Below are 12,160 nucleotides of genomic sequence, written 5' to 3'. Positions count from 1 at the left end.
ATTTACAGAAGAATTTTACTTAATTTTATACTTTTACCTTTTATCTTGCCTTTTGAAGAATGAATAAATTGTTAATGTTGATATTGTCATTATAATTTTTAATATATATCTATCTTAATTTATATATAATATATACTATTTTATATAAAATATTTTATTTGTGAAATTATAATGTTACTCAAAATCTTAAAGGATTAACTTTATTACATGAATGAATTCTTGACTTTTCTATCATGATATAAGTAACTAATTCTTACCATATTAACTCATTAACACTATTCTAATGAGATGGTGCTCAAGGAATGAGTTCAAGGCTAAAGTAAAAAAAAGTTTATGGTAGGTCCTATATATAAGGCAAAGAAAATAAATAATATACTTGAGGTCTGAAGTTTCTCTTCTCTTGTATAGGCATTCATGTTATTCTCTCGATGGAGTTTTCATTATTGCCCAAACGTGAATTACTAAGCAATGGCAACGTAGTAGTAAGTTTGGTGTGTATGGCAAGCTTTGGGCATGCAAATTGTGTGATGTAATAAGTATTGTGATGCCTAGGGCATTCTAAGTATGCATGACTTGAGAATTGGCCTTTTCAACCCCAATGAATTTCGATAAGTGAAGATATTAGTTTCAAGAGATATTTGATTGTTGTTGTCCTCCAATCCAGTGTCAATAGTATCACTTTAGAACAACAAGCAACATATTCTTAATTATTAACTAAAATTTATTAAAAATTACAAAATATAAAAAAGAAACATTAATTGAGAAGTGAAAAAAAGTGTTACTAGCATTCCTTTAAGATATTTTATTTATAAAAAGAAATATTTAGACATATTTAGTCTTTAATTTAACTATTAATAAAAAGTCTTTGTTATATATGAATTATACTTTATATTTTATTAGCTATAGTTAAGATTTTTTGTTTCAATTGATCAAATCAATAAATTTTATATTAATCAATATGTATTATCTTAAATCATAAATAATGATCTTTGACTTAAATGAATTTTTAGAATCTTAAAAATTCATAATTCTGTTATTTAGTATTTTATTTTTAATTTTGTCTGAATATGCGGGATCAATTTTTATTTTAACACATTCAGTCTTCCTATTTGTTCAGAAAATGACGAGGGCGTATTAATTTGGTTGAGTGACACTAAGCGCGCTATATGAGTATACTCAGTCTGTTATTCAACATGAGGGGTCTAATAAGGGGTAAGAATGTCATTTAAACAAAACCTCCTTAAACTAGTATAAGAGAGTCGGTGCATGTCTAGGAAGAGACTATTTCTTTAATATATACTAAACAAAACTAAATTTCTAAGGCCTGATAACATTTCTATGGTTGAGGGAAGGATATTCATTTTATTCATCCTCTAATTTTCATCATGGCAAAATATTTAGAGATAAGTGAGGAAAAACTTGAAAGGTGTAATTATGATTAAAGAATGGTTGGATCTTTGTATCTCTTGAAGACATCTTCAATGTCTGCCATAACATCTGCTGGTAAGGGCCGCTCAGTTGTTGTAAAAGCATCAATGTCTTTTTTTAGTTGTTCCACAGAGGTTGCCCCAATAATTGAACTTGTTACGAATGGACGGTCTCTTGCAAATCCAAGTGCAATCTGAACAGGAGTTAGACCATGTTTTTTGGCTACCTCGAGATACTTTTTAGTAGCTTCCTGAAATCCAACAACAAAGCAAGGGAAAGTCTTAAACAGTTACCTTATTGCCATGAGAACATAGAGTAAATTTTAATTACAAGAACTAGAATTATGGCATACCCGTGCCACTGATTTGTTATATCTTTCCATGTATCCAGGGAAGAGGTTCAACCTTCCTCTTTTTGCAGCTTCAGAATTCATATCTAAATATTTTCCTGTGAGTGATCCACCTCCAAGTGGAGAATAGGCTAGTAAGCCAATATTGCAATTCTTTGGATGGCAAACTTCCACAAGATCAACTGCGAAAATTAAGCCAACATTTATAGAAGCTTAAAAATGTTCGATTTACCCCTTCTAACGGGTCAGGACCACTTTGATCTTTAAAAATCTTCAAAATATGTGCAATTCAATCTAAAACTCTCTAAATTGTGTTTCAGTCCTTCCATGTAATTTCTGTCAAATATTAACAGGAATCGTCAGACTTAAATTATTTGACCTTAAATACGTGACAATTCCTTTTTATCCATTGATGGAAAAAAAAAATAGATGGGATGCCTAAAATGCGCACATTAAAAAAGTTTAGGAATCACGTTACTCGTCTTTTAAGGACCAAAGTGCACGTGACCCAAAGTTTGAGAGGGTAAATTGGACTTTTCCTTTAAAAAAAATCCTCAAAAACAAGAGTATCACTTTATATCTTTTGACTCTTTAGGAACAACAAGGTGCTATGTGATTCATGATGAAAAAGTAGCATAGCTATTATTAACACAAATCTTACATTATCAAGACAATAAGAGCAACAGCCTTGCATCCCAAAGCAAGATGATATTAAGTGATGGGAACGAGATCTGACTAATGCCAGAACCTCACTTACTTTCAAAATGACATCTAACAAGCAAGCTGTAGCTGTTTTGGATACTGACAATCTTTGGAAGGCCTTGAACTTTGGATGCATGGATAAATTCCATCACTCCATATGAAGTCTCATTTGAAACACCTATGTAGCGCACCTGATGCATGCAGAAATCTCAAGAAACTGATCCATTCACAAGCATAAGAGAATGAACATGATATTGTGATCTTATGCGAATTTCATATTATAACTGGCATGAGGATCATGAAAAGGTAAAGCGAGTAGGCAGTAAATCCCAGCTTGGTTAGACTAAATGGGTTAATGCTGACTGCTGAGAACCATACCATAGTTTGATTTTATTTACAGACGTGTAATAGGATGAGACATTTGTCAGGTAACATTACAAAATATTCTACAAAAGTTAGTGGCACGGCCATCTCATTCCTCTCGTCCAACCAAAAAAATTGAGAGAAACAATATTTCTACCTACCACTCTTCAACTGCATTTCTCCATCAAGAATAGCACAAAATAAGCAAAAAAATAACGTTACAACCTATTGAAACACAAATCACTAGGACTCCTTTAGAAATCTAGAAAAGCCAACGTGTAAAGTGAATTGATAGAAATTAGTTACCTTCCCTTCATTGATAAGTTCTAGAAAAGCTTGCAGCTGTTCAACAAACGAGACACTAGGCCTCCATTTTGAAGGATCATAGAAAAACTCACCAAACAACGAAACATAGCGATCTGGCCTATAATGAAGCAGAACACCATATATTTAGAATTCTCAAGTGTTCAAAAACTTTAACTTTCTGTCTTAAGAGGCAAACAAGAGAATATTGGTGATCTGTCTGCTTGCATCAGGTAGATATTAATAAAATTATTCAATGAAAAATATTGTCAAAACAGCACATCTTCATTCACACCAACATAAAGGAAATTTTGGTATAAAATAATGTGCTATGCTAAAGTAGATAATATTGTAACATAATTATTTCCTTTATATCACAGATTCGAGAGCAGTTACTTATCAGATGTTTACAATCACATCGTCACCCTTTTCCCCTTGTTATATTAAAGCTTGATAGGTTTACATGGCACATTTCTAAAAGTAATTAATGAATGATACTCAACCTCCAACTAGCTTTTTGATGCATTGAGAAATAAGGAAAAAAAGAAAGACGGCGAAACAAGGGAAGAAATGGGATGACAATTGACAAGCATGTTTCTAACATAGCAAAGAGCAGGGAAAATATTGATCATGGATCTAGGCTATTGACAAGATAAAGGCAAAAAATAAAAATGTAGGTGTTATTTTGTACATCTTCCATTATGATCACAACTTTCATCACAAGCAACAACAACCAAGTCTTCTTATCCTATTAGGTGAAGTCAGCTACATGAATCACATGACGATATTGAGTTCAATCAAAACCTAAATTCTCTTATATATTATTTATCATTAGATCTCTTTCAATAATTGTCTCTAAAGTTCTGATGTGTCTCCTTCTACCCATTTTTACCACGTCATTCACTCTTTTCACCAGTGTCTTCATAGCCTTCTTTGCATATGTCTAAACTACTGTAATTGACTTCTATCATTTTTTTAATTATAGACGTTACTCTCATATTTTGCAGATACAATCATTTCTAATTTTGTTCTTTCTTATGTCACCATTCATTCATCTTAATATTCTCATTTTTGTCTCTCTCACTTTTTTCTCATGTTGTTTCTTTAAAGTTTAGCATTCACTACCATATAGGATAACTAGTCATATAGTAATACAAAACTTCCATTGCAAACAAGTAGGACTTATCTTTTAATACTACATAAATTCATGTAAAAACATATGTGCTCCCCCCCATTTCATCGTATTATCATCAGTGCAATGCATCAAGCTGATAAGATAGGGAAGGAAAAAAGGAATACTATAGTCCATCAAAATTGAATGAAAATAGAAGCTAGTTAATATGCTTTTCAACAAAATGTAACACAAAATAATGTTTAGTAAAACTATGGTAAAAAATTTAAAATTTATTTTCTAAAAACTGAATGGTTACCAAAACCAAATAAATAACAAGAAATTTAGATAGGAGAACAAAACCAAGAAAGTGTTAACAAGAAAGATGCTGGAAGCTTTTCTTTAATTGCTTATTGGAAATCATTGAACATTGATTTCTTGTTTTTCCTCTAAGCAAATGAAAATGGAGAAATACAAGATACTTGACTCCAAAAAACCACAAGAGCTTGGGGACTAAAATGGAATTAATCCAAGTTAACCAGAGTTACCCAACCATTTTAACCATTTCTAAATTTTGAACATATGCATGTTGAAGAAGGTCAATGACACATATGAACCAGTTACCTATTATGCATGTCCAAACTATGGGGAAACGATGAAAACAACATAATATCATATTCAGAAAACACCTATCACTGAGGCATGTATCAGGAAGGGCTGCAGAAGATCCGATCCTTCTAATGTAACAGATTGCAAGAGAGGCGATCAATGAGAGATGAGATCTCAGGAAGGAAGAATTGATGTAACAGATTGCCCGTTAGGCTCACTAGCAATTGAGGGAGTTTGCGTATCAGTAACAAATTGCCAGGAGTAAATAAAGGGGAAATAGAAGGTGTAATTGACATGTAAGGATATGAAAAATACAGGGAGGAAAATAGAGAAGGTAGAGAAAAACAAGAGAGAGAGAAGGGTCTCTAGAATACTCGGTTTTCAGTGTTTGGCTTATATTGTAAGTCCACCCAAGGATGCTGATAGTACTTTGACACCAGCATCTGCAAAAAAATAATGCAGAATGCTTACTAAGTGTAAGTGTGTTTGATCTAGTTTGCAATTGAAGCACCGACGTTATTGTTCCTTGCAATGTCGGTCACACTTCTGACTTTGCTTCTCTAGTTATTTTTAACTCAATGTCCTTTAAATTTAACTAAAGTCTTACTTCGATGCTTTAAACTTTTTTATTTAATTTATTTCTTTAAATTGTTTTATCATCCCATAGTTTTTATTTAACTTTACTCCATCTTTCAATTTGTATTGATTCAGAGGATTTGTTGGTGTTTGGTGTAGACTGTAGATATGGATTCATAATGAAGATGCTTAACAATAGAAATTACGGATATATGAGATTTGATCAATGATGATGACTTGACAGTGGTTGTTATGTATTTATAATAAAGAGGCATAAATGAGTGGTCGGTCAAATGATTTTTGAGAAATTAAGGAGGTTTTTAGTAATAGTGTGGGAGTTATGGATTATGATTTGAAAGTGAAGTGCAAAGAATGTGGGGAGTAAGAAAAAACATAGTCCAAAATGCTGTTATGTAAAGTATTTTCGTTAAGTTGAGAGATGGGACAAAGTTTGAGGAAAAATTTGACTCAAAAATAAATAGAAGACTAAATTAAATTGCAACATGTTAAAGAATTGAAGAAAAACTTAAATTAAACTTAGAAAACTAAATTGAATAAAAAAAAATGTTAGCAAACCAAATCATAATTTCAATTGAACTTAATAAGACAAAAGATATAATTTACTCTTTCCTTATTTAGTTAGAATTATTGATATAAATAGATGTGAGTGCTTTATCATTATATATACATCTTATCTGGAATACATCTCAATTAAAATCAATTTACACATCCCTTCTTTCTCTGATCTCTCTTCCCCATCTATACCATCAATTTAACAATGCATACTACATGCAAGTTTCCCAAACATATTTACCAACATTCAAACCAGAAATGGCACCGATAAAATAATAAAATGAAGATAAAAAAGATATCAATATTTACATTCTTTAAACTGACCAGTGAATTTGCAGCAAATCAATATAATCAGTGCCAAGGCGCTTAAGGCTTTTCTCCACACTTTCTCTGATATTTGCAGCATCAACCCGTAAAACTTTTGCATTGTCACGCAAGTAACTTGACCTCTCAGAATAACCACATACTTTTGTAGCCAAAATAATCTATCGACAAAGACAATACACAAATAGTTTCAAATTCTTTGCGCAACAAAGAGTGAACTCAGTAAAACCCATTCAAAACAGATGAAAGTCAATTCTCAATTCTAAAAGACGGTCAGCTCACCATTACACATGGAAAAATAAGCCCAAATTAAAACTTATTTCATCAATCATTTTCACTCCATGTGAAAACAACTAATTGAAAGTTCCACAGGCTTATGAAAAAGGCAACCCAACTTCAACAACATTATTTCACATGGGAAGCAATCATGTAATATTACTTTCAAGGTTTTAAGTATCCTTGTCCCAAAAATCACAGAAAAATAAGAATAGACAGAGCTGTGAACGGAGCAACCAATGAATACCTTGTCACGAGGTTGAGACTTTAGCCAGCTACCAATGTAGATATCCGTTTTTCCTTGTGTCTCTTTCTTCATTGGAATTGGGTACTGCAATAAAAAACCAATGGCTAATTATCAAATCAGAATGATAATGATTGAATTCCTATGCTTTTAGAAAGTGAATCTTGCATAATATTTGAAAAGAGAACTGCTAACAACACCTTTTCTTATCACACTCTTCAACACACATCTTATTGGTATATTCTTTAAATGTCAAAACACTTTTCAAAAATTGATCACTTTATAAATATTGTTTTACTTCTTAAAACAGGGACTAATCATTGTTAAAAAAGAGAGAAACGAGAAGACATAGGATGAATTAGTGTGTTAGAATATGCAGCAGAGCTATCTATTGATAATAATGTGCTATGATTACATAATATTACATGATATCTATATGATACTCTGCTATCTAGAATCACATTATCTACGATTACACTATCTACATAGTTATCTTGTTTACATAGTTATTTTATTTGTATCATTCTCAACAGTCTCCCTCAAATTGGAGTATATAAATTATATGCACCAAGTTTTTTACATATATAATCGATACAAGGCCCCCTTATAGATTTAGTAAATATATCAGTCCATTGGCCATTATAGTTGACAAATCGAGTAACAATATCTTTGAATAAGATCTTTTCTCTAATGAAGTGTTAATCTATCTCAATATGCTTGATCCACTCATGAAAGACTGAGTTTGATGCAATATATAGAGTAGTTTAATTATCACAGATTAGGGTCATCTGTGTGTTCTCTCCAAACTTCAATTCCTTAGTAATTGTTTGAGCAATATGAACTCATAAGTAACTGAAGCCATGGCTCAATATTCTGCCTTTGTACTTGATTGCGTAACAACACTTTGTCTCTTACTTTTTCAAGAGATCAAGTTGTCACCAAAGAAAACACAATACTTGAGAGTTTATCTTTTATCTGTGAAGAGTCTGCCCAATCAACATCTAAGTATCCCACAATTCAAGTGTGTCCTTAATCTTCATACAAAAGGCCTTTCCTTGGAGCTCTCTTGATATATTTCATGATATGAATAACTACATCCCGATGTTCATTACCAGGAGAGTTGAAAAATTGACTCACTACACTCACAAGATGAATAAATGTGAGATAATTTAATTTTGCAACAAGTTTTCCGTATTTCTTTGGATCTACAAGAGGCTCTCCTTGTCTAATACGAGTTTGATATTAGGGTTCATAGGAGTTTCAACAAATTTGACACTCATCAACCCTATCTCTTCTAGGATGTTGATTGTATACTTCCTTTGAAAAATTATAATAGCATTTTTAGACTGGGCTACTCTATCCTTAAGTATTCAAGTCTGCCAAAATCCTTTGGACGTGATGGCAAAGATGTTACTCCACCTTTGAAATCCCATGGTAGTCACTACCTATGATGACAATGTCATCTACAAAGACAATAAAGTAAATGCATCATGAGGTATAGTGGAGTAAAAGACAAAGTGATTAACTTCACTTTGAGTCATACCAGGTTCTTGAACTATAGTGCTAAAGCTATCAAACCATTGTCCAAAGAGATTCTTTAAGACCATATAGAGACCATTAAAACTGACAAACAAGTCTTAAAGACTTCCTTAAGCAATGAAACAGAAGGTTTTTCCATATAGACTTCCTCCAAAAAGTTGTTATGTAAAAAAACATTATTGATGTCTAATTGATAAAGAGAACGATTATCATAGGTAATAACAAGTTAACAGAGGGCATGTTCACTATAAGAGAGAATATGCCAGCATAATCTAGGCCAAAATTTTGGGTGTAACCTTTTGCTATGAGACAAGCCTTTAGTCAATCTACTTTGCCGTTAGGACCAACTTTAATAGTGTAATTGTAAGGGCATCACTTGTAAACTTAAGAATGGGAAGGTGATAAATAATATTAACATAATGAGTAAAAGAATTACAAATAGAACATATACCTTTATGAATTACAATGGGAAGGTCTAACTCATGAAATGAGATTAGAGGGAGGGGGTATGACGTAGCAGTCTAACACCAAAGGTAAGTCGAGAGCAAGGTATGTGTTGATGGTGGAGTTGGAGAGAGTCATTTGTATTGATAACCTTCAACGAGAGAGTCAAAAGTGAAGCAAACCCGTGTCGAAGACTCCTCCAAAGGAGAAAAATGAACAAAAATTGGAAAGAATCATTTGAGAACTTAGAAAAAGATACAAAATTATAAAACATGTCACAGTTAAAAAAGGAAAAATCATAGAATATAAAATAACAATGAAGAGAAAGAGAGTAACACTTGTATCCTTTTTTAAACCAAGTATAACCAAGAAAGACAAATTAGTTGGAGCGAGCAAGATTTTGTCTATCATAAGAGACAAATGGCACTTGAGAAGCAAGTAGTAGTCTAGCAAAGTCAAAAGGGACCTGTAAAGAGGAGTGATCAACATTGGCCACATGACCAATGGTATGACCAAGCTTATGAAAATTATCAAGGTGAGATTTTCTAGGTTTGCAAGAGCAAGTATGATCTCCTTTATGAGACACTAGAGCAAAGGAGTCCATAAGAGGAGAAGGAACAACCTCGATAGATGTCTTAGCCAAAATACAAAGGAGAGTGGACCAGGTAATCTCTAGAGTAGAAACCACAAGACAACCCAAGATCTAACCACGAACATTCAAGTAAATCTTAGATAAACCATACAAGACCAATAACATAAAGAATTGTTGGCATTGCTTGAGTTCCTTGCCAGTTTTGTCAACAGGAATTAAGAGTTCATTCAGATCATGAAAGAGGCCAAAGACCTAACTCAAATAGGTACCCATGGAATCACTAAGAGAACGAGCACTAATAACAGTCATAAGGTCATGAGTTGTGACATACCTTGTAAAGTCATTGAGTATTATTAGTATAAAGAGACTTAGCCTAAGTCCATATAACTTAATATGTATCATGGGCACGGAAAATAGGTTGCACAAAAGGATGAAGAGTAGCCTTAATAATAAAACAAAGTTAGGCATCAAGCTTCTTCTAATGAGGGCAATTAGCCTCAATAATAGTGTTACCTTTTGTTGTTAGATGGTCCTTGTAATCTTGCCCAGCAAGTTAAAGATGAATATTTGAAACCAAAGCAGGTATAATTTTTATCATACAATTGGCTAATAGAGAGAGGAGCAATGACGTGGTTGATAAAGAAGATGGCTGGTTCAGCCTTGGAAGGGTCAGTAGCAGCCATGGCAGTGAAGAAGAGAGAAAAGGTGTGAACAGTGTCAATGATTACATAATATTACATGATATTCTGCTATCTTAAATCACATTATCTATGATTAGGCTATCTATATAGTTACCTTATTTACATAGTTACTTTATTTACATTATTCTCAACAATCATAAATAAAGTGTTCAAAAGAATGTATCATAGCATTTCGTTACTTGAAAAATACTAAAAATATTACATATATGTAGAGAAATATTTAAATAATGGTTAAAATACACTTCTGATCCTTATAGTTAAAACTCCTTTACAATTTATTTCTTGTATTTAAAATGCTTAAGTTGACAGGTGTTTTATACGTTTTGGTTCATGTAGTTGTAATCCTGTCAAAAATATAATATGAATAAATAGTAACTTTTACTAACAGTATTATAACAATATAGAGTAAAACATTACAAAATTCTTGTGTAAGAAATTAATTAATAAATGAGTGTAAAATATAAGGTTTTAAATAATCAAAAATTAAAATATTTTTCAGCTAGTGTTCTATTCTCTCTCTCTCTCTCTATATATATATATATGGCAAATGTTGATTAAGAATTGAAGAACTTACGGCCTCTGAAGTATCGAGAGCGTTAATGCCACGGTGAAATGCATAATTAAGAATGTCATGAGCTTCTTTCTCTGTGTTTTGCTCCCCAAAGGTCATCTGAAATCAACATTGCATTTTCACCGGTCAAAAGTAAAATAAGGGAAACTAGCGAATGATAAAGTGGTTTCTTTTTGTGTGGAAATGAATGAATGAGAAAGGGTTTAACTTACGGTACCAATAGTGATTTCGCTAACGTTGAGGTCAGAGTCGCCTAGTTTCCTGTACTGCAATGCGACGTCGTTGAGGGCACAGAAGAGAGGCCTCACGATTACACTGGTGCTCTTCTTCGTCCTATTTCTTATTCTTGGTAGTGTAATGCTGTGATTGAGAAGGGATGATGGTTTGAGAGGGTGAGAAAGCTTGTGACAACATGAAGAAGAAGAAGATGCGAAGGAGCATAAAGAGGCCATGATGTGCAAGCTTAGCTTATCCTTTACCCAAAACCCCTTTTAAGTAAAAGGTACAGGGAATGAGTGAGAGAGAGAGCCCACAGAGGCAATGTCTTTCGTTGTCTCCGTTTAGTAATTTTTTATATAAATAAATTTTTAAAAAAATTATTATTCCCTAAGAAAAAATTTACGTAAACGTCAAAAAAAAATTTACATAAAAATTAATTTTTTTTCTTTTAAAACTTTTTTACATAAAAGCCAATTTAAATTGACTTTTATTCTATTTTGAAATTTTTATATAAAAATTAATTTAATTCAATTTTCATTCTAGTTTTAAAATTTGTTTATACATGAGTTAATTTAAATTAACTTTCACTCACACGTGGATATTTTAAAAAAAAAAGTCAATTATAATCAATTTTATAATATATAATTAAAGTTGATTAAAAAGAAATATATTATAAATAAATAAAAATTTGTCATTTGAAAATGAAAAAAATTTAAAATTGAGGGTGAAAATTAGAGTGAGATGATAACATTCATTTACAATCGCTTAACACCTCTGTTCTTAAACCTTACAACAAATTTTGACACAATGTGTTGCACAGAATATATATGATATGCTAAAAGGATGTCACTCATTCCTTGTAACTTCTAGAACTAATTTGATTGCATGATAACTATTGGATATAAAAAAAACACCTTAGTGTGACATGTTGACAGACATTTCTATTAAACTTGTTTCATATAGAGAATGAAATTTATTTAAGTCGACTTCAATTATGCATTATAAAGTTGATTATAATGGACTTCTTTTTAAAAGATATTCACGTGTGAGTGAAAATTAATTTAAATTGACTCATGTGTAAACAAATTTTAAAACTAGAATTAAAGTTAAATTCAATTAATTTTAATATAAAAATTTAAAAATATAATAAAAGTAAATTTAAATTAACTTTTGTATAAAAAAATTTTAAAAGCATAATAAAAGTTAATTTAAATCGGCTTCTATGTAAAAAAAATT

General features: G+C 31.7%; 1 protein-coding gene across 2 annotated transcripts; it reads right to left on the bottom strand.

The window, feature by feature from the left end:
• Positions 1-1,168: 1,168 nt before the first annotated feature.
• LOC113872766 (protein tas) lies at positions 1,169-11,248 on the bottom strand. Of its 2 annotated transcripts, none has more exons than XM_027510567.1 (8): positions 10,918-11,248; positions 10,709-10,804; positions 6,862-6,945; positions 6,339-6,499; positions 3,149-3,266; positions 2,535-2,670; positions 1,781-1,959; positions 1,169-1,678 (listed from the first exon to the last, which is right to left on the bottom strand). In XM_027510567.1, the coding sequence occupies exons 1-8, from the start codon at positions 11,155-11,157 to the stop codon at positions 1,439-1,441; spliced, it is 1,254 nt and encodes a 417-aa protein (XP_027366368.1). In that variant the 5' UTR covers positions 11,158-11,248; the 3' UTR covers positions 1,169-1,438. The 2 variants fall into 2 exon arrangements, with proteins under 2 accessions (XP_027366368.1, XP_027366370.1); XM_027510569.1 differs by having other exon boundaries at positions 1,229-1,678; positions 1,781-1,875.
• Between the last annotated feature and the right edge of the window lie 912 nt (positions 11,249-12,160).

This window comes from Abrus precatorius, unplaced genomic scaffold, assembly GCF_003935025.1.
Source record: "Abrus precatorius isolate BTA unplaced genomic scaffold, Abrus_2018 Scaffold7, whole genome shotgun sequence".
NCBI lineage: Eukaryota > Viridiplantae > Streptophyta > Magnoliopsida > Fabales > Fabaceae > Abrus > Abrus precatorius.
The sequence above is the reverse complement of the archived record's forward strand: the minus strand, read 5'-3'. Positions and strand labels throughout refer to the sequence as shown.